The 23,409-nt window shown below is 47.0% G+C and overlaps 1 protein-coding gene across 4 annotated transcripts; it reads right to left on the reverse strand.

Annotated features, from left to right (window-relative positions):
• Positions 1-799: 799 nt before the first annotated feature.
• On the reverse strand, positions 800-10,060 carry LOC102682616 (H-2 class II histocompatibility antigen, A-Q alpha chain-like). Of its 4 annotated transcripts, XR_011191608.1 has the most exons (8): positions 7,399-7,488; positions 5,968-6,119; positions 4,217-4,489; positions 3,294-3,575; positions 2,628-2,741; positions 2,363-2,389; positions 1,195-1,849; positions 800-1,153 (listed from the first exon to the last, which is right to left on the reverse strand). XR_011191608.1 is itself a non-coding variant. In XM_069197982.1 (7 exons), exons 2-7 carry the CDS (start codon positions 6,053-6,055, stop codon positions 1,834-1,836), a joined length of 708 nt encoding a protein of 235 aa, XP_069054083.1. In that variant the 5' UTR covers positions 6,056-6,119; positions 7,399-7,488; the 3' UTR covers positions 800-1,833. The 4 variants fall into 4 exon arrangements, 3 of the variants coding, with proteins under 3 accessions (XP_069054083.1, XP_069054081.1, XP_069054082.1); XM_069197982.1 differs by having other exon boundaries at positions 800-1,849; positions 3,294-3,483; XM_069197980.1 differs by having other exon boundaries at positions 800-1,849.
• Between the last annotated feature and the right edge of the window lie 13,349 nt (positions 10,061-23,409).

The raw sequence follows: 23,409 nt of genomic DNA on the forward strand, positions 1-23,409 counted from the left end.
CGGCGCGAGTTCCGCCGCATTCCCTGACCCAAGCGCTTTCACTTCCTGTTTCTGTGTTGACAGCGGCTGCGGGCGTGGTGTGTGTGGGGTCTGTGGGGTCTGTGGGGTGTGTGTGGGGTCTGTGGGGTCTGTGGGCTCGGCGCTTGTCATCGGCTCCAAGAGAGATACTTTACAGCGTCGTTTCCAGCGACGCGGGCTCGGGGGATCAGTTTCTGCGTCCTGTCATCTCCCATCACACGGCTCTAGTCATCATAACTCCACAGATAACCCCATAGGAGTTCCTGGCACTTATATAGCGCCTTACATGCCCCAGTATTTCACCATAATAACAATATTAGTATATAATAAGTCCTAGCACTTATATAGCGCCTTACATGCCCCAGTATTTCACCATAATAACAATATCAGTATATGATAATTCTTAGCACTTATATAGCGCCTTTCATACCCCAGTATTTCACCATAACGATATTAGTATATAGTATTTCCTAGACCTTAGTTTTAAAAAATATATTTTATGTATATGATTCTCACACAGAAACCAACATCCTGTACTGGTCTCACACAGATACCAGCATCCTGTACTGGTCTCACACAGAAACCAACATCCTGTACTGGTCTCACACTGAAACCAGCATCCTGTACTGGTCTCACACTGAAACCAACATCCTGTACTGGTCTCACACAGAATTTTCTTTCTCAGGTATTTCAAGCACACTGTGTGCTCAGGTTCTGTAGACTAAACAGGACTATTGGGAAATTCCTTTCATGAAATAATTTTCACATTGAAAACTCCAGATTCATTTAAATGGCATTTTATTACTGTTTTAACAAGAAGACAAAAGATTAGTTCCACACTGAGCTGATAGATAAATTCTTTGAGTTCTTAAAAAAAAAGTAGTTTGTCTCCCCTATGAACTACGGGCCAGTTTGGGTTTAACCTTTAGTACAGTTACTCCTCGATTTAACGGATTTCAGATTTAACGGACGAACTTCTGTGGTTCTTATGTCGGTACTGCCCCGTTATTGTCTGGTTGATGTGTCAGTACTGCAGTGTTTCCCAGTAAGAGCCTGGTTGATGTGTCAGTACTGCAGTGTTTCCCAGTAAGAGCCTGGTTGATGTGTCAGTATGCAGGTGTTTCCCAGTAAGAGCCTGGTTGATGTGTCAGTACTGCAGTGTTTCCCAGTAAGAGCCTGGTATGCAGGTGCAGTGCTTCTTCAGTCAGAGTGTTGTGTATATGATGATATGAGATGATGTCTACTGTCTTGTCTGCTGTTCTATTTATATATACTGCACCTGAGAGACTCATGAGAAACACTTTTCACTGTACTATGCACTGTTAGTGAGCGTTAGTTAGTGCTGCTTCTTTAGTAACTGTACACTATATCATACCTCTGTCTTGTGTCCCTAACTTCAAACAGTAACAGAAATCATGAAATGATCTACACATGCTTTGCATCTCAACAGTATAATATTTCACACAAGCTGCGTGAGATCACCGATATGCTGGAACCTCTTGGCAGCACTGTAGTGGTTCAGGTGGTACACAGTAAAAAGAGATTTATTAATGCCCGAAGGGTGACCCCAAGACTGAGACCCCAGCTGAGTCAGACCACAGGCACCCTGCTCACAGCTGAACCCCAGAGTCAAAAATGGAGTAAAAGCTGATCACACAGGAACGCTAGCTTGCAAAAGCACTCTATCCCATGACTCGTATCAGTTATTAAAAGGGTAAAAAGCTGCCTCATAATGTAGTTTGTTTTTTGGTTACTTAATTGAAGGACGGTCCAGTTCGGATGTCTGCTGAGTTGTTTTAGGTGCAGAAATCACATTCAGGATCCGATGCGTCTGTTAAACGGAAGCAGAGATTCATGAAACACATTCATAGAGCCGTCCGAGCAGAACCCAACATTGTTCACTCAGCGGCTCGGGTTGGAGTTTTAGAGTCTGCAAACACATCCGCTGGTTTAACATCAAACCGGTTCCAGTTTAGAATCGTCCAGCCAGTGTAAGGGGCATGTTAACTGCATGGCAGCATAGGGGTGCAGGGGTCAGCATTGCTGGTGTCCTGTCCAGGGTGTGTGTGTGTCCTGTGAGGGGCTGGTGTCCTGTCCAGGGTGTGAGTGTGTGTGTGTCCTGTGAGGGGCTGGTGTCCTGTCCAGGGTGTGTGAGTGAGTGTGTGTGTGTCCTGTGAGGGGCTGGTGTCCTGTCCAGGGTGTGTGAGTGAGTGTGTGTGTGTCCTGTGAGGGGCTGGTGTCCTGTCCAGGGTGTGTGAGTGTGTGTGTGTGTGTGTGTCCTGTGAGGGGCTGGTGTCCTGTCCAGGGTGTGTGAGTGAGTGTGTGTCAGTCAATGGTGTCTTACCTTAACTTGTTGGCACCAGTACACGTCCTGCAGAAAGAGAAAGAGAAAAAGGTTGAGGAAGAACACACAGGAGAGAAACTCTTCGTCCAGCCCGCGCACTCAGGGGTTGACTGTGCAGTTTGAATGCCACTGATTTACACGGTTCTCCCCATCGGTCGTCTTCGTCTGCCGGTGAGTGAGAGGGGGCTGGACCACACTGCTGTTCTCTCCCTGGTTCTCCTGCGGTCTCCCTCTGGAAAACGCCGCCTCGCCCGCCTCGCCGTACCTGTGGATTTCTTCCTGTAGTAGAGTCCTCCGGCCAGGGCGAGGCTGAGACCCAGAACGAGCCCCGAGGCTCCGATCACGATCTGGTTCCGCTGGGATCCGGGGGCCGGGGGCTCTGCAAGGAGAGGACAGAGACCCCTGCTCCTCAGTCTGGCTCGGGGTGGGAGAGCAGCTCCCGGACCGCGCGCGAATACACACACCCCCCCGACCCGCGGAGAGTCGCGAGACAGGCGCTGCCTCACCCCTGGGAGTCAGGGGGTCCCCTCTGGCTCACCCTGGAGCCCCCCAGAGGGGGTCGAGGTGGCGAAGTGGGGTTCACTGACCCCCCCCAGAGGGAACCGGGGTGCCGAGGCAACATGAGAGGAAGAACGAGGAAGAGGAGGGGATTCAGGCCAGCGTGCCGGCGTGCTCAGGGCTGAAGCAGGGAGGAAGAGGAGGGGATTCAGGCCAGCGTGCCGGCGTGCTCAGGGCTGAAGCAGGGAGGAAGAGGAGGGGATTCAGGCCAGCGTGCCGGCGTGCTCAGGGCTGAAGCAGGGAGGAAGAGGAGGGGATTCAGGCCAGTGTGCCGGCGTGCTCAGGGCTGAAGCAGGGAGGAAGAGGAGGGGACTCAGGCCAGCGTGCCGGCGTGCTCAGGGCTGAAGCAGGGAGGAAGAGGAGGGCGCCTCACCCCACGTGATCTCCAGGGGCGCCCTGAGGCCGCTGTGCTCCACCCTGCAGGCGAGGGTCTCTCCGGGCCTGGGCACGAGCTCCAGGTAGGTGTGGGTCTGGTAGTGCCAGTCCCCGTCCGCCAGCAGGCCAGTGGAGGTCACGTCCCGCGTCACCGGCGCCCGCCCCCTCAGCCAGGTGACGTTGACGAGCTGTGGGTAGAACCCCAGCACGTGGCAGGCCAGCGTGGTGGGCTGGCCGGGGCCCCCCAGCCTGCCCTGGGAGATCCTCACCGAGGGCGCCACTGGCAGGGAAGACCAGGCCACAGCACAGCGGTGAGATCAGAGCGGATCAGATCTCTTCAGCAACCCTGGACACAGAGCCCAGACCCCACCCAGACAGGGGGAGAGGCTACCTGCACACATTCAGTGGAGCTTGTATTGCAAAACAGTCCCCTGAAAGGACCAGGCAGACCAACGCAAGCAGAACCCAGCTTGTTGAACGGGGATTACACGATCCTGAGTTTCCTCATGACGATCACAAAGCCGCTGTGGGTGAGTCACAGGCGGGGCGAGCAGCAGCTGTCTGATCTGTGACGAGGCCGTCAGGGGGCCCACAGACAGGGCAGGGCGCTGTGGTCCTCATCAGATCACTTCAAGACCCGCAGCAGCACGGAGGACGGCCCTCTGAGCTGGGCTGGCCGAGAGCCCCATTTCCAGCTCCCTCAGTCTGCCCGAGTGGGGCAGGAGCAGCGATTCTGAGCACAGGATCCTGAATTCAACGCCTTTATTTGAGGGGAAAGTTTTGTGAAATAACCCGGCAGTGTGCCAGCGAAATAAACACTGCGACTGGCAGGCATGGCGCAGTGAGAAAGAGCTCGGTCACGGTCGCGAGAGCAGCGGGCGGCGGACACACACAGGCCGGCCCACGAGAGCTGAGGCTCACCTGTCTTCTCCAGGATATGGTCGTAGGCGAGCTCAAGATTGGGTTTGCAGAAGGTGTTCCTGATAGTCACCACTCTCGCCTTCGACTGCGGATCGCTGTTCCACCTCTCTGCGACCTTCGCCCCGTACTCAGTGTACCCCACAAACTGACCCGCCCGGCTGTCATAGTGAATCAACTCCTTTCTCTCAAAGACATAACTCTCAACGTAGACGACGTCATCCGGGCTCCTCGAACTGAACTGACACGAACCTGAAAACTGGTAGACATGTCCCTCTGAAACACAGAACAGACATCGTCTTCAGTGTCATGATGTCCAGCAGGTGTGTTACAGTCAAGCTCCATCGCGGATTTCGTTTTTATTTGGCCACTGGTTTCCCAGCAAGAGCACGTTTGCGACACATTAGAAATCGACGTACTGTAGATCCGACACAACCTTGTTATTCTCAGACTGTCAGACTGGGTTTGAGCCCCTGGCATTAGAGAGAGAGAGTCTGTGTTCAGTGAAGCCCCAGGACCTTCCCTGGGGTGTTCATCAGCTGCAGAAGAGCCACCCAGGTTGTTCGATTGCTGTTTGCCCGGGCCAATCGAGACAATCTGATCTGAAAATACAATGGGGATTTCTTGACGATGGCCAGACCCCTCTCTGCTCTCCTGATGCGGCCCAGAGTTCCGCACAGCAGCAGCACAGGTGCAGTCTCCTGTCTTTTGGATGCAGTAACACTGTTATGTGTTCAGTGGTGCTAGAAAGTCTGGGAACCCTTTCCCACATTTCTGCATAAATTTGACCTAACATGTGATCAGATCTTCATCTAAGTCATGAAAACAGATCAAGAGAACCCTATAAAACACATAACACACAAAAGGATATACCTTTTCATTTACTGATTGATCAAAATGATCCGGCATTAAATGTCTTTGTCGGAAAAAGTATGTGAACCTCTAGGATGATCAGTTCAGTTAAGATGAGGATCTGAGCACATTTTAGGTTAAATTTCTGCAGAAACTCAGAACATGCTGGCACCACTGGACACACCTGTACGTACTGCTATTGCAGGTACAAACTGCAGCATTAGTTTGTCCTTATTAGTAAAAAAGTCACAAATCATTTTCGTTCCAGAACTGCTGTCAGTTTGAAAAAACAGTTTGTTCTTGAGACGTTCCCTCCATTGTCTTTCCTTCAGCTGACGACCTGGCTGCCCTGCTGCTGCAGTTCCCTGGAGTCGTCTTGTCCCTTACCGCAGGTCCAGTCTCCTGCGCGCCACACCAGCTCACTGTTGCACTGAAAGCCGTCCCCTGTCCAGCGTCCCGAGGGGACTGTACAACGCGGCGAAGGAGGAGATCCAGCTCAGGGGTCAGGGGTCTGATCTGGACAGCAGTCCACAGAGCCGCCGGGACAGGGGCCTTCTCATCCGGCACCCGGAGAAGACCCCCCCCACCCTAAAGTGGCGGTTCTGACGACACAGCGGCACCAGCCTGCACCTGTACCCAACGGTGTCAAACCGAGATGGGTCCTGACACACTCGACCGCAGCGAGGGGCTGTACAGTTACTTCCTGCTGCAGGTGTACAGCGGACTGCCTGAACACCCTCTCACTGGAACGTCAAACGTCCCTGCTAAAAATGTGTTTCATGTTCTGAAAAGGACGTGCATTTACACGCGAGATAGACAGATAGATATTTGTTTCATGACAAATTTGACGTTTCTTCCAAATGTCATCGTTCTCATGTTTCACAGGAAAACATGTGACTTACCCACTCCACAGTGATCTCCGTGGCCCCAGTGGAACCCTGAAAACACAGCCAGCAGCTGGAGACGGCACAGGGCCTGTTGAGCCCACATCTCGAGAGCAGGAGCAGTGCTGAGGAAGTGTGCAGGAAGAGGACAGGCTGCTAATTCTTCCTCTCTGTGAGGTAAATACAGAGCACCAATCAACAGGCGCTGAGCTGTTGCAACATCTGTGTCTGAGGGAAGCAGCTGCTGAAAACTAGGCTTGCTTACAGTCCCTGCACATATAGTACAAGACACTATAGTTCCTCAGACTTCTGGAGCTCTCCTCTGGGCTCTCCCCTCGGAGCTCTGGACAGTAACGGGGATCCCCTCCTGCTCCACCAGTGTGTACCCCACCTGCATGAGGCTCCAGTCCTCTCACACACAGCAGCTCTCAGGGGGAGGAGAGCAGAGGGATGAGGCCAGTTCAGAGAGGGGGGTGATCAGGAGGCCATGATGGGTCAAGACCTGGACACTGGGGTGACACCCCTACTCAATTTAAATTCCAGACACGTCTCAAGTCATTTTATTTTGTATTTGTTACATTTAGCCCATGTTTTACTGCGTGTGTACTATACAGTCTGTTGTTCACTCAGGACAGAATAAACCTTTACCAATGAAGAGGACAGAAGCATTGCGATACAACAAGAGCTACTCAATATCCTCATATATGTGTCAAATATGAGATTACTGTTGTTGAACAGGAAATGCAATTAAAAATCATTAAGCTGTTTTCTCTGTGAAATAGAAGTACTTATCACATGTGTTTACTTTTGCATATCTAAGTACTTAAAAACAATTCTCCATGTTTCTGTTGAGTAAACTTTTACAAAATCAAATTTATTTTCTTAATCATTGTTTTAAAGAATTTACATCAATAAACTTTAAAGAACAAATATCACATTACTTTCCTCACAAAATGCAACACATTTAATGGGCGATTTATCCTTGTAAAATGTTCCAATCCGTTATAAAAACGTCTCTATCGTCACATCTTCTAACGAGTTTCTGATGCACAGGCGAAGAAAAGGAAAACTGGGGCTCATTTACTGTACCTCTGTTTTTCTATTTCTACATGGAAGTACTTGGCACAGTGGTGCAGTGTTTAGCATTGCTGGGCCCTGGGTTCAGTTCCTGGGTGCCGTCTGTGTGGAGTCTGCATGTTCTCCCGTGTTGGACTGGTGTCCCGTGTTGGACTGGTGTCCAGGGAGGGGCTGGTGTCCAGGGAGGGGCTGGTGTCCAGTGTTGGAGTGGTGTCCAGGGAGGGGCTGGTGTCCAGTGTTGAGCTGGTGTCCAGTGTTGAGCTGGTGTCCAGGGAGGGGCTGATGTCCAGTGGGGGGCTGATGTCCAGTGGGGGGCTGGTGTCCAGTGGGGGGCTGGTGTCCAGTGGGGGGCTACACACTTCACACCAGTACCTGCTCTCAGTTGCAGCTGCTGCCCTTGATGAGGAAGAAGGTCCCGGCTGCCACTCCCAGCAGCCCCAGGGTCAGGCCCGCCACGCAGAACGCTGTCGGCCCGATGTCAGACTCTGTCCCCGTCTCCGTCTCCACCTCTGTAGTTGGACAAATGACATGATGACACAGTCGCTGTCCCCCTTGTTGAGCAGGGTGGCCCTGTCACCCCCTGCTCTGGCTCTCTGCAGAAGGACACACAGGGCTTCTCTCCAGCACGTTACTTCAAGACAGGAGCTTGTGTTTGACGTGCAGAGCTGATTTCTAACACTGGTCAGACTCGGCCAGGTGAGACGGACTTGTCACTGTTAGAGAACATCTTTCATTTACTGAAATCACTGCTCCACGCCCACAGCTCTTCCCAGGACACGGAATCAGTACAAACCTCTTATCTCATTCTTGTCACTGTAGCGACACAGGCAACACTTAGGGAAAACACAGCCCCACTGGGGGGACCGTCTGAGCGCGTCTGTCTCGCCGAGGGAAGCGTCTCTGGACGGCGGCGTCAGAGGGAGCCCTGCACTCACCCCAGAGTCTGGCGAGGGGCTCGGGCAGGGCGCTGTGCTGCACCTGGCAGGAGTAGACGTCGCCCAGCCGGGGTGTGAAGGGCAGGAAGGAGAAGACCTTGAAGCTGAAGTCTCTCCCAGAGAGCGGTGTGGTCTGGGTGACGCCCTCGGTGACTGGCCTGTCGTTGTGGGTCCAGGTCACCCCGATACCCATCGGGTGGAAGTCCGTGACGGAGCAGATGAGCGTGTTGGGCTTCCCCAGCTCGACGCTGTCTCTGGGGTACACCATCGCAGTAGGCGCATCTGAGGGCATGCAGAAATGGTCTCACCATGCTGGATGGACGAAGGTACTGATGACATCATCCACAGTTTCCTTACTGACACAGCTCTGGGCTCCTCATTCTCAGTTGTCAAATTACCCTTCAGACCTGGGGAGTTCATAGTCAATCCTTGTCTTTAAAATCACAATTATGTAGGAGAAACAGATGAAAGTTATGGTCCTGGGCCGGAGTGGTGACCTCCTGTCTGCTCTGGTCTGATGATTGTTAGATCTCACCCAGCTGTGTCTGGAGAGAAGCCAGGGTATCGGCTTCAACCACAGGGCTGGGCAGCCTGTTACCCACCCCCACCCCCCTCTGTGTACAGTAGAGCCTCCTGTCCTGACTGGAGGAGCTCACCCAGCTGTGTCTGGAGAGAAGCCAGGGTATCGGCTTCAACCACAGGGCTGGGCAGCTTGTTCCCCACCCCCGCCCCCCTCTGTGTACAGAAGAGCCTCCTGTCCTGACTGGAGGAGCTCACCCAGCTGTGTCTGGAGAGAAGCCAGGGTATCGGCTTCAACCACAGGGCTGGGCAGCCTGTTCCCCATCCTGTGACATCCCGCTGTAAGGATGCTTCCCAGCAGAAGGACAGCTGGTGTGGACGAGGCACAGGCTGAGGTATACGTGTCTGGTTTAGAGCGGTACAGGTCTGAAAGCACGACGCGCTGGTGGAGTAAGGAATGGGGGAGACGATAAATAAACAAGACTGTTGCCACCTCACCCTTCCTCTCCGGAGGGTATCCTTCGGCCTTTGCCACTTTCATCAGGTTGTTTCTGCAGAACTCCCTGTTACCCAGGGCCAGTGGCACCCACTCCCCACCAGGGCTGATGGGGTCTGCGAACTGTGGGAGCGTCATGACCACCTCTTCCCGGTCAAAATCTATGTAGGCGACCCCCTCCCCATCCAGCTGCAACTCACTTAAAGTTCTAGTGACGTTGGACTGGCAGGCAGTTAAAAGGAAGCCATGATGCAGAACTGCAAGAGAAACCAAAATAGTTTGATCAGATACGACGCAGCTTCTTCAGGTTGTACTGCCGGTTCACAGCAGGAGCGTTCTGCGAGGTGGACGGACGGGTCTTCCCTTGTCCACTCTGCCCGCAGAGTGAGGGCTCTGTGACACCGCCACACTTACCAGGAAGATCCAAGCTTTTGCAGAAAGGTTACAAATGTGCAAATAAAAATATCCCGCTCAAGTCCACACGACAGATTATGATAAATGATCCGATATTACAATGTTGTTTTGTTTGTTTGTTTGTTTGTTTGTTTGTTTTTGGTAGAGTAAGAAAACAGTGTTTACTTACCATTAGCACGAACCCCACACCAGGCAGCTGCCAGAAACACACCTAGGACCTGGAAGAATGTCATTTTGTTGCTAAAGTCCTGGATCCTCGAACCGCTCGCTGATGAAAACGTATAAAAAGTTCAATCTGACTCTCAGCAGCAGAGAGGTGGAACCCCTCCCTCCCTCTCTCTCCATCGGCCAATGAAAAAAACCGAAACTGTCCCACACTGCTGTTGCTAAGATACTCCTGATTGCAGGCTCGTATTTATAAACTATTCGTCTTTAAATCTGCATTTGAATTAAACCTTAATCACAGAAATGTAACCTAAAAATATTGTGGATCTAAAGAAGATTGAAACATACTGAGACCGAGGATAGAAGTTTATTAACCACACGTTGGTACTAAATTGTCATGGACTGCTTGAACTGCTGAATACACTTGACTACAATACAGCTGAACTGAACTAACAGTACTCTCAGTACTACCTCAGGACTCTCACAATAATCTCACCATACTCATACAATACTCATACAATACTCTCACCATACTCTCAACTGGACTAACAGTACTCTCAGTACTACCTCAGTACTCTCACAGTATTCTCATCACTCACAATAATCTCACCATACTCATACAATACTCTCAACTGGACTAACAGTACTCTCAGTACTGCCTCAGTGCTCTCACGGTATTTGTATCACTCTCACAATAATCTCACAATACTCCTGCAATACTCTCACCATACTCCTACAATACTCTCACCATACTCTCAACTGGACTAACAGTACTCTCAGTACTACCTCAGTACTCTCACAGTATTCTCATCACTATCACAATACTCTCACCATACTCATACAATACTCTCATCATATTCTCAACTGGACTAAAAGTACTCTCAGTACTACCTCAGTACTCTCACAGTATTCTCATCACTCTCACAATAATCTCACCATACTCATACAATACTCTCACAATACTCTCAACTGGACTAACAGTACTCTCAGTGCTGCCTCAATACTCTCACCGTATTCTTATCACTCTCACAACACTCTCACAACACTCTCACAATACTTATACAATATTCTCAATTGAACTAACAGTACTCTCGGTAAGACCTCAACACTCTCACGCTATTCCTATCACTCTCACAATACTCTCAACTGGACTAACAGTACTCTCAGTACTGCCTCGATACTCTCACCGTATTCTTATCGCTCGCACAATGCTCTCACAATACTAACACAATACTCTAAATTGAACTAACAGTACTCTCAGTACTGCCTCAATACTCTCACGGTATTCTTATCACTCTCACAATACTTATACAATACTCTCAATTGAACTAACAGTACTCTCACTACTGGGCTGGTGGCCAGTGAGGGGCTGGGATCCTGTGATGGACTGGTGTCCAGGGAGGGGCTGGGGTCCTGTGATGGATTGGTGTCCAGGGAGGGGCTGGGATCCTGTGATGGACTGGTGTCCAGGGAGGGGCTGGTGTCCTGTGATGGACTGGTGTCCAGAGAGGGGCTGGGGTCCTGTCCAGGCCGTACCCTGCCTTGCTCCCAGTGTGTGCTGGGATAGACCCCAGCTCCCTGTGCCCCTGTCCTGGATAAAGCCGTGAGAAAGTAGATGGACGTCTCTTCCAGTGTTGGTTTCGTGACCACGTTTTCTAAACCTGGGTTCTGGCAGATTCAGAAATACTTGTGCCTGCGCTCACACACACACACACACACAAATCCTCAGTCCTGCCTGCAGCCTCTCTCATCCTGACTGACGACACCAGAGCCGAGACAGGAGTCTGCCTGAGCACACCGGCCCAGTGCGCAGCCTGTCCAGAACCAAGCTGTGAACCGATCAGGCCTGCCTTCGTGTTACTAGGAACCAATCAGGACTGCCTGTGTGTTAGCTGGGATCCAATCAGGACTGCCTGTGTGTTAGCTGGGATCCAATCAGGACTGCCTGTGTGTTAGCTGTGAACCAATCAGGACTGCCTGAGTGTTAGCTGGGATCCAATCAGGACTGCCTTCGTGTTACTAGGAACCAATCAGGACTGCCTGTGACTTTATCTGGTTTTATCATAATTTTATTAATTTGCCTCACAATTTTTGATTGCTGTTTTGGTTATTTAGGAAAAGAAGCACAAATATCTTTTAAAGGAATTAAAAAGAGATTTACGGACAGATTGAGATTTATCATATATAAATTATATCTATATTACAATGAATAATCTCCCGTTTAATTGAGGGGCAGAAGTGTGCTCTACTGTTTAATTGAGGGGCGGAAGTGGACTCTGCTGTTAAATTGAGGAGCGGAAGTGGACTCTGCTGTTAAATTGAGGAGCGGAAGTGGCCTCTCCTGTTTAATTGAGGAGCGGAAGGGCGCTCGACGCTACTTCGTCAAACAGACGAGTATCGGCGTCCTGCTCTCCTCGGATGTTCCCTGTACCCGTCAGTAAGAAAGGTTTTTACTGCACTGGTAGATTTATTACGTGTGTGCCTGGCTGTTTATTTAGTGAAGAAGAACAAGCGGCGCTTTCCCTTGTTCTGAGGTCTTCCCGGCTGGTTGTGAGTTGTGCTGTGAGTCACTGAGCCACACAGCGGTTTTCACGAACACTTGTTCTGTATTCACGGTACTGGGTCTTCATTTTAATTTCTAGTCGCCGAACCGGACAGAGCTTCTCCGTGTTAGTTATGGTCTGTGTTCACGGTACTGGTTCTCAATATTACTGTTCAGTCACTAATCCGTACGGAAGTTGTTCCAGCCCATTTTCTTATACAGTATATTCACCCAGCTGGTTCTTAATTATACTGTCTGGTCACTGAGCCAGACGGGTTTATTCCTGGATATTTATGAGAGATTTTCTGGACTGGTGGTTAGGTTTTTGTAGCTAAACCAGACAGTATCTGTCTTTAATTATTGTTATATTCACCTATAACACTGTACTGGTGTTAATTATACTGACTAATCACTAAACCGGACAGAGTTTTTCCTTATTAATGTATTCTATATTCACGGTAGTGGTTCTTAATATTACTGTCTAATCAGTAAACCAGACGGTGTTATTCCTGAATATTTATGTGATATATTCGCTGTCCTGGTTGTTAATTTAAATTTCTTGTAGCTAAACCAGACAGTATTTGTCTTTAATAATTGTTATTTTCACTGTGCTGGGTGTTAATTATACAGACTAGTCACTAAACCGGACAGAGCTTTTCCGTATTAATAATGTTCTGTATTCACGGTACTGGTTGTTAATTATACTGAATAGGCACTAAACCGGACAGTTTTTCCGTATTAATTATGTTCTATATTCCCCGTGCTGGGTGTTAATTGGACTGTAGTCGCAGACCCAGACGGTGTTTTCCATAATACTCGTTATATATTCACTCTACTGTTTATTAATTGTGTTTTGTAGTCATTAAACCAGGCTGTGATCTTCCTGAGTTATTGTCGTATATATTCACCGTCCTGGTTGTTAATTATTCTCATTAGTCTCTAAACCCGACGGAGTTTTTCCTGAATAAGTGTTCATTATTCACGGTACTGGTTGTTAATTTTAATTTCTAGTTACTAAACCGGATGGAGTTTTTCCTTATTAATTATATTCTATATTCACGGTACTGGTTGTTAATTATACCGACTAGTCACTAAACCGGACAGAGTTTTTCCTTATTAATTATGTTCATTATTCACGGTACTGGTTGTTAATATTACTGTCTAATCAGTAAACCAGACGGTGTTATTCCTGAATATTTATGTGATATATTCGCTGTCCTGGTTGTTAATTTTAATTTATTGTAGCTTAACCAGACAGTATTTGTCTTTAATAATTTTCACTGTGCTGGGTGTTAATTATACAGACGAGTCACTAAACCGGACAGAGCTTCTCCTTATTAATTATGTTCTATATTCACGGTACTGGTTATTAATTATACAGACTAGTCACTAAACCAGACAGTTTATTCTTATTAATTATGTTCTATATTCACGGTACTGGTTATTAATTATACAGACTAGTCACTAAACCAGACAGTTTATTCTTATTAATTATGTTCTATATTCACGGTACTGGTTATTAATTATACAGACTAGTCACTAAACCGGACAGACGGTGTTATTTCTGGATATTTATGTGAGATTTTCTGGACTGGTGGTTAAGTTTTTCTAGCTAAACCAGACAGTATTTGTCTTTCATTATTGTTATATATTCACCGCACCGTACTGGTGTTAATTATACTGACTAATCACTAAACCGGACAGAGTTTTTCCTTATTAATTATGTTCTATATTCACGGTACTGGGTGTAAATTATACTGACTAGTCACTAAACCGGACAGAGCTTTTCCGTATTAATAATGTTCTGTATTCACGGTACTGGTTGTTAATTATACTGAATAGTCACTAAACCGGACGGTTTTTCCGTATTAATTATGTTCTATATTCCCCGTGCTGGGTGTTAATTGGACTGTAGTCACAGAACCAGACGGTGTTTTCCATGAATACTCGTGTTATATCTTCACTCTACTGTTTATTAATTGTTTTGTAGCCATTAAACCAGGCTGTGATCTTCCTGAGTTATTGTCGTATATATTCACCGTCCTGGTTGTTAATTATTCTCATTAGTCTCTAAACCCGACGGAGTTTTTCCTGAATAAGTGTTCATTATTCATGGTACTGGGTGTTAATTTTAATTTCTAGTTACTAAACCGGATGGAGTTTTTCCTTATTAATTATATTCTATATTCACGGTACTGGTTGTTAATTTTAATTTCTAGTCACTAAACTGGACAGAGCTTTTCCGTGTTAGTTATATTCTATATTCACAGTACTGGTGGTTAATTTTAATTTCTAGTTACTAAACCGGACAGAGCTTTTCCGTATTAATTATGTTCTATATTCACGGTACTGGTTTTTAATATTACTGTCTAATCGGTAAACCAGACGGTGTTATTCCTGAATATTTATGTGATATATTCGCCGCACTGGTTGTTAAATTTTAATTTCTTGTAGCTAAACCAGACAGTATTTGTCTTTTAATAGTTGTTATATTCACTGTGCTGGGTGTTAATTATACTGTCTAGTCACTGAACCAGACGGGTTTTCCTGAATAATTGTTCACAGTCCATATTATTAATTATACAGACTAGTCACTAAACCGGACAGTTTTTCCTTATTAATTATGTTCTATATTCCCCGTGCTGGGTGTTGATTGGACTGTAGTCACAGAACCAGACGGTGTTTTCCATGAATACTCGTGTTATATCTTCACTCTACTGTTTATTAATTGTTTTGTAGCCATTAAACCAGGCTGTGATCTTCTTGAGTTATTGTCGTATATATTCACCATCCTGGTTGTTAATTATTCTCATTAGTCTCTAAACCCGACGGAGTTTTTCCTGAATAAGTGTTCATTATTCACGGTACTGGTTGTTAATTTTAATTTCTAGTCACTAAACCGGACAGAGCTTTTCCGTATTAATTATATTCTATATTCACGGTACTGGCTCTGAATATCACTGTTTAGCCACAGAGGTATCCAGTGTTTTTCACGAGTCATATTCACTGTGCTGTGTTAATGTTAATTTCTAGTCACTACAGCAGGCAGGGGTTTTCCTGAAATATTCTGGTATATATTCACCATGGTTGTTGATTGTCTAATTAGTGAGCTGGACGGTGTTGTTCCTGACTGTTCTGTGTTCCCTGGACTGGTGGGTGTTTTTCATTTCTAGTCACGAAGCCGGACAGTTTGTCCTCATGAACTGTCTTGTACGTCCTCTGTTCTGTCCAGTCACTGAAACGCTGGTGTTCTTCATGAACACGTATGGTATTTATTCACTGTACTGGTTAAGTTTCATTGTTGGTCACTAAACTAGACACAGTTTTTCCATTATTCTCATGGTGAATAGAGCCCAGTGCCTGGACACCCAGGGTGTGAGGAGGAGGAGGTGAGGAAGAGAGCCTGTGGACAACACGCCTGTGTTTCTCCAGCACAGCAGCTCTGGGCCGGAGCAGTTGGGACTCGATGGGTTTTCCTGAGTACTGACAGGTCTGTGATATAGTCCCTGTCCTGACTGCTGATTGTACTGGAGTCACTAAACTAGATGGGTTTTCCTGAGTACTGACAGGTCTGTGATATAGTCCCTGTCCTGACTGCTGATTGTACTGGAGTCACTAAACTAGATGGGTTTTCCTGAGTACTGACAGGTCTGTGATATAGTCCCTGTCCTGACTGCTGATTGTACTGTAGTCACTAAACTAGATGGGTTTTCCTGAGTACTGACAGGTCTGTGATATAGTCCTTGTCCTGACTGCTGATTGTACTGGAGTCACTAAACTAGATGGGTTTTTGTGAATTCTGTTGTGTATTCACTGTGCTGGTTGTTAATTTTAATTTCTAATTACTAATCCAGAAAGTTTGTCCATATTAATTACCTGGTATATTCACTGCACTGTTTAATTGTGCTTTCTAGTCCCTCAACCAGATGTTTTTCATAAATACTCAAGTTCTGTATTCACCCTACTGGGTGTTAATTTTAAGTCACTAAACCGGATGGAGTTTTTCCTTATTAATTATGTTCTGCTGGTTGTAACCCTGCTGGTTGTAAATTGCACTGTCCAGTCACTGAAGCAGGTAGTTTTTTTATGAAAACTGTTATATATTCCCTGTACTGGTCATTCATTCTACAGCTGTCACTAAACCAGCCAGTGTCTGCAGTGGGTGTCCACTGGGATGGTTATTTTCATTTATGAGTTATTTTTTCTTGACACTGGTCAGTCACAGATGATTATAATGATGAATAGAGCCCAGTGCCTGGACACCCGGGGGTGTCAGGAGGAGGAGGAGCCCGGGGGTGTGAGGAGGAGGAGGTGAGGAAGAGAGCCTGTGGACAACACGCCTGTGTTTCTCCAGCACAGCAGCTCTGGGCCGGAGCAGTCGGGACTCGGTGGAGCACAGGCTGCCTTCAGGCCTGTTTATTCCCACCAGACGCAGGGAGGGACTGGGAGTGGGGTAACACTGTCCCCCGCTGGAGAGGGCGCCCCCACACCTGCAGGTAGAGGACAAGGGGGTCTGCTTGACTGGTCCTGAAGGGCAGGTGAGGCTCCCTCGCAGGCGACGCTGGTCTTCCACGATCCCACTGGGAGCAGACCGGACCGATCCGGATCCGCGCTCTCTGAGGGGGTGGAGCAGGAGTCGTCTCTGGGAGACGGCCAGGATGTTCCTCCTCCTCCTCCTGCCTGCTGGAGCCTGTGAGGATGACGATGGTGATGAAGAGCTGCTGGTGCCCCTGGTCCAGGTGGAGATCTGGAGCCCCAAGAGGACTCCTGCTTTGTCTCTCAAAAGCGTGAGCAACATCACAGCGGGCTGGATGAGGAGTTCAGATGCAGGTTGGATGCTCTCTGCTGTATTAACTCCCAGATTTTCCATGATGTCCAGAGGCTGACAGTGGGAAGACAGGTGTGGATTAGTTGGGATGTAGGTTGAATGATCTCTCCTGTATTCTTTTCCCCAGTTTTCCAGGATGTCCAGAGGCTGACAGTGGGAAGACAGGTATGGATTAGTTGGGATGTGGGTTGTATGATCTCTCCTGTATTCTTTTCCTCAGTTTTCCCGAGGCTGACAGTGGGAAGACAGGTGTGGATTAGTTGGGATCCATGTTGGATGATCTCTCCTGTATTATTATTATTATGATTATTATTATTTTCTCTGTACTGGTTTTTAATTTGACTGCTTTGTCACTAAACCAGATGGAGTTCTTCCTTATTAGTTATATTATATTTTCACCGTTGTTAATTGTAGTTTCTGGTCACTAAATCGGACAGATTTTCCTGAATAATAATGTATTAATTATTCTCCCTTTTTGTTAATTTCCAATCGCAATCCAGACAGTTTTCCATTATTATGCTCTCTATTCACTGTACTGGCTGTTAAATTTTCTGTCTAGTCACTGAACCAGACCGTGTTTTTCATGATGACTTAGGTTGCATATTCACTTTACTGGTTATTAGGTTGTTAACTTTAATTTCTAGTCACTAAACTGGACAGTTTCTCCTTATTAATTATCTTCTATATTCTCTGTACTGTGCTGGTTAATAATTGTACTTTCTAGTCATTATACCAAACAGTCTTTTTCCTTATTAATAATCTTATATTCACTCTACTGGTTGTTAATTTTACTTTGGAGTCACTAAATCATTAAGCTTTTCCTCATTAATTATCCTACAGTATGTATTCACCATAGTGGTTGGTAATTGTACAGTCTCATCACTAAACCAGATGGTGTAATGATAATGTGTGTTATATATGCACTGGACTGGTTATTAATTTTACTTTCCAGTGAAGCAGATGGTGTTTTTCCTGAATAATTATTACACAATCACCATACTCTTTCTTAACTGTACTGCCTTGTCCCTAAACCAGATGACGTCTTTCCTGAATCAGTTCACCCTTTCTGGTTGTCAGCTGTGTGGTCTCGTCCCTGAACCAGACAGTTCCTGTCCACAGTGATGACTGTATATATTCACTGTGCTGGTTCCTGGTTTACTGGTATAGTCACTCACCCAGACACAGGTTTTCCAGAATAACTGTGATATCTGCCACACTGGTTGGTAATTGTCCAACTAGGGTCCCTAAACCAGACAAACCAGCAGTGCTTTTCCTGAATAATTGTTTATATCCCATACTGGTGGGTAATTGTGGTTTTTAGTCAGTGAAACCAGATGGTCTTATTCCTGAATTAGGGAAACAGGAAGTCCCTAAAGTAGACACATGCCACCCCCTCCTCCTCCTGCCTGCTGGAGCCTGTGAGGATGACGATGGTGATGAAGAGCTGCTGGTGCCCCTGGTCCAGGTGGAGATCTGGAGCCCCAAGAGGACTCCTCCTGCTTTGTCTCTCAAAAGTGTGAGCAACATCACAGCGGGCTGGATGAGGAGTTCAGATGCAGGTTGGATGCTCTCTGCTGTATTAACTCCCACATTTTCCAGGATGTCCAGAGGCTGACAGTGGGAAGACGGGTGTGGATTAGTTGGGATGTGGATTGAATGATCTCTCCTGTATTCTTTTCCCCAGTTTTCCAGGATGTCCACAGGCTGACAGCCTCTAGGATGACAGGTATGGATATACAGATTGGATTTTCTCTCCTGCATTCCGTAACCTAATTTTCCAGGATGTGCAGTGGGAAGGCAGGTATGGATGCCAATATGCATGATCTCTCCTGTCATCTTTTCCCCAGTTTTCCAGGATGTCCAGAGGCTGACAGAGGGAAGATGGGAGTGGATGGGGAGTTGTGATGGAGGTTAGATGCTCTCTCCAGTCTCTCGTTTCCCTAGTTTTCCTGATTGTCCAGAGGCTGACAGTGGGAAGAGAGGTGTGGAGTTGGGATCTAATTTAGACTCATTTATTCTTTTCCCTGATTTTCCTGGCTGTCCAGATGTTGACAGTGGAAAGACTGGTATGTATGATGATTGGACTCTCTCCTGTGTTGTTTTCCAGGATGTCCAGAGGCTGACAGAGGGAAGATGGGAGTGGATGGGGAGTTGTGATGGAGGTTAGATGCTCTCTCCAGTCTCTCGTTTCCCTAGTTTTCCTGATTGTCCAGAGGCTGACAGTGGGAAGACAGGTATGGATTAGTTGGGATGTGGGTTGTAAGATCTCTCCTGTATTCTTTTCCCCAGTTTTCCAGGATGTCCAGAGGCTGACAGTGGGAAGATGGGAGTGGATGCTCTCTCCAGTCTCTCGTTTCCCTAGTTTTCCAGGATGTCCGGAGGCTGACAGTGGGAAGACAGGTATGGATTAGTTGGGATGCATGTTGGATGATCTTTCCTGTATTATTTTCCAGGATGTCCGGAGGCTGACAGTGGGAAGATGGGAGTGGATGGGGAGTTGTGATGGAGGTTAGATGCTCTCTCCAGTCTCTTGTTTTCCTAATTGTCCAGAGGCTGACAGTGGGAAGACAGGTGTGGAGTTGGGATCGAATTTAGACTCATTTATTCTTTTCCCTGATTTTCCTGGCTGTCCAGATGTTGACAGTGGAAAGACAGGTAAGTATGCTGATTGGACTCTCTCCTGTGTTTTCCAGGGTGTCCACAGGCCGACAGCCTCTAGGATGACAGGTATGGATATACAGATTGGATGGTCTCTCCTGCATTCCATAACCTAATTTTCCAGGATGTGCAGTGGGAAGGCAGGTATGGATGCCATTTGCATGTTCTCTCCTGTTTTCCAGGACGTCCAGAGGCTGACAGTGGGGAGACAGGTGTGGATTAGTTGGGATGTGGGTTGTAAGATCTCTCCTGTCATCTTTTCCCCAGTTTTCCAGGATGACCGGAGGCTGACAGTGGGAAGATGGGAGTGGATGCTCTCTCCAGTCTCTCGTTTCCCCAGTTTTCCAGGATGTCGAGAGGCTGACAGTGGGAAGACAGGTGTGGATTAGTTGGGATGTAGGTTGAATGATCTTTCCTGTATTCTTTTCCCCAGTTTTCCAGGATGTCCAGAGGCTGACAGTGGGAAGACAGGTGTGGACAGGGAGTTGGGAGGGAGGTGAGGAGCTCTCTGCTGTCTGTATTTCTTCCTCTGTGGCGTCTCTCTGCTCGGCTCTTTCTCTCAGTCCAGCTGCATGTGGTCTGTGAAACAGCAGCTTCGCAGTGCTGAGCTGGGATTAGGACCGGTGGGTTGCAGAGTTCAGGGTTCGATTCCAGAGGGGGACACAGCTCTTGTATCCCAGAGACAGGTACTTCAGTTACTGTTCTGATATCATGTTTTATTATAGAGGTGTATTGTGGACAGTGTAGTGTTGATCTCTCCTGTATTCTTTTCCCTAATTTTCCAGGACGTCCAGAGGCTGACAGTGGGAAGACAGGTATGGATTAGTTGGGATGTGGGTTGTATGATCTCTCCCGTCATCTTTTCCCCAGTTTTCCAGGATGTCCAGAGACTGACAGTGGGAATACAGGTATGGATAAGTTGGGATGCATGTTGGATGATCTTTCCTGTATTATTTTCCAGGATGTCCAGAGGCTGACAGTGGGAAGATGGGAGTGGATGGGGAGTTGTGATGGAGGTTAGATGCTCTCTCCAGTCTCTTGTTTCCCTAGTTTTCCTAATTGTCCAGAGGCTGACAGTAGGAAGATGGGAGTGGATGCTCTCTCCAGTCTCTCGTTTCCCTAGTTTTCCAGGATGTCCGGAGGCTGACAGTGGGAAGACAGGTATGGATTAGTTGGGATGTAGGTTGAATGATCTCTCCTGTATTCTTTTCCCTAATTTTCCAGGATGTCCAGAGGTTGACAGTGGGAAGACGGGTATGGATTAGTTGGGATGTGGGTTGTATGATCTCTCCTGTATTCTTTGCCCCAGTTTTCCAGGATGTCCAGAGGCTGACAGTGGGAAGACAGGTGTGGACAGGGAGTTGGGAGGGAGGTGAGGAGCTCTCTGCTGTCTGTATTTCTTCCTCTGTGGCGTCTCTCTGCTCGTCTCTTTCTCTCAGTCCAGCTGCATGTGGTCTGTGAAACAGCAGCTTCGCAGTGCTGAGCTGGGATTAGGACCGGTGGGTTGCAGAGTTCAGGGTTCGATTCCAGAGGGGGACACAGCTATTATATCCCAGAGACAGGTACTTCAGTTACTGTTCTGATATCATGTTTTATTATAGAGGTGTATTGTGGACAGTGTAGTGTTGACAATAGTGTGCTGACGTCTCATGAAGGCTGTACCTTAACACTGGCACTCGGTGACACACTGTGTGCTAAATGCTCACCTGTACTGTGCTTTAGTACTTGAACCTGTGTACAGTTGTAATACTCAGACCAGTGAGCTGAACTCATGCCTGTACTGAGCTTTAATACTCAACAACACACCTGTGTGCTGAACTAAAACCTTTATTCTGCTTCAGTACTCAACCCTGTGTGCTCAGCTCTCACCTGTACTGTAGTTTAATACTCAGACACACTTGTGTACTGCGCTTTAATAATCAGTGTGCTGAATTATCACCTGTATTGAGCTGCAATGATGACACTGACACACCTGTGTGAAGAACTCTAATATGGACAGTTGTAACACTCAGACCTGTGTATTGAACTCTGTACGCTGTACTATAATACTCCAAGACACACCTGTGTGCTGTACTCTCAACTGTACTGAGTTTTAATACTCAATGACAAGCCAGTATTCTGAACCCTTGTAGTGTACTGTAATACTCACAGCTGGACTGAACTCACCTGTAGTGAACTTGAATTCTCACACCTGTGTACTGAACTCTCTCCTACACTGAGCTTTAATACTCTGACACACCTGTGTGCTGAACTGTATTGTTTTAGTATTTGAACCTGAGTGCTGAACTGTTGCCTGTGGTGTTGTAGTACTCAAACTTGTGTACTGTACTCTCGGCTGTTTTGAGCTTTAATACTTTTTGACACACCTGTGTGACGAACCCTAATATGTACAGTTGTGACAATCAAAACTGTGCTGAACTCTGTACACTGTACTATAATACTCCATGACACATCTGTGTGCCGAATTCTCCACTTTAATGAACGACTGAGATTTAATACTCAGACACACCAGTATTTTGAACCCTGACCTGTAGTGTATTTTAATATTCAGACCTGTGTACTGAACTCTGCTGTACTGAACTTTACTACTCAATGACAAACCAGTACTATGTGCCGTTCCCTGTCCTGTGATTTAACACTCAAATCTGTGTACTAAACTCTCCTGTGCTGAATGTTAATACCCAGTGTCACACCAGTGTGTTGAGCTCTCACCTGTAATCCAGCCCAATTCTAAATCCTGTGATAAACCTGTGTAAAACTGTGCGCTGAACTCTCTCAACTTGCTTAGACCAGTTATTAAATCTCGCTAACAAAAACTGACAGTATCGGGAAAATTGTACAAATTTCATATTAAATGCACCTTTGTAAACGTGCTGTATGTTGGCCACATCCTTCCTGCTCCCTAGCTGCTGTACACACACATGAAATGGGCTCTCCTACCAGCCTTAATCCTTTCTGGTCTTTTTGAACTGGCATCTGTATTTCAATCGAAGCCTCACTGTCGCGTGTTTGACTGTTCAGAACAGTTTGACTTTCTGCTGGTCCGCTCCTCTGTTGTGAGAGAGCACTGTCTCCTTCTCCAAGGGATCAGCCAGGAAGGAGACGGGTCATAAACACGGGCACTGATGTGGGTCTCCTCCACAAGTCCCATCCAGCAAGCACAGGTTGTGCAGCACATTTCACCCCAGAACTGTTCAACATCTGTGTGCTGAGCTGACAAGTAAGTAGTGTTTGTGGGTAGAACAGTCTTGAAATCGAGCTGTTGAATTCAGTTCACCTGCACTCGATCAGATCACAAACACAGCCTGTGACACAGCATGTCCTCCAGAAATATAAGACCTGCAGGAATGTCTCTTTTATGTGTGATTTTCCATCAAATTTACTGCTTTTTTCCACAATATTTAAGGAATCTAAAAAATGTTGCTGTATTGGTTTCATGAAAATATTTAACATGAGTATAGTAGCAACATCTCTTGGTCAAGAGCACGTTTACAGTGTAAGAGGGCTGCTTTCACGTCTCTGATGTTTTGTTGCCTCGTTCTGAACTGCAGACCGTGCTGGTGATATGGTGTTGCTCAGACACAACATTATTTCATCTCTGTTGTGAAGTGGAGGTTGTACAGGTGGTAGTTTCATTGTCGTGTGAAACACACTCATCAACGATTCAGTATAACCTGGAAATGTAAAAATAGTGTTGAAGTTCTCCTGTAATACTCTGTCACGTGTGCTGAACTAATCAGCTGTACTGAGCTCTGATTCTGAAAGGTGTACTAAACTCTGACCTCTACTGTAACTTAGACCTGTGTAATGACCCTCACATGTACTG

Source organism: Lepisosteus oculatus, chromosome 14, assembly GCF_040954835.1.
Source record: "Lepisosteus oculatus isolate fLepOcu1 chromosome 14, fLepOcu1.hap2, whole genome shotgun sequence".
NCBI lineage: Eukaryota > Metazoa > Chordata > Actinopteri > Semionotiformes > Lepisosteidae > Lepisosteus > Lepisosteus oculatus.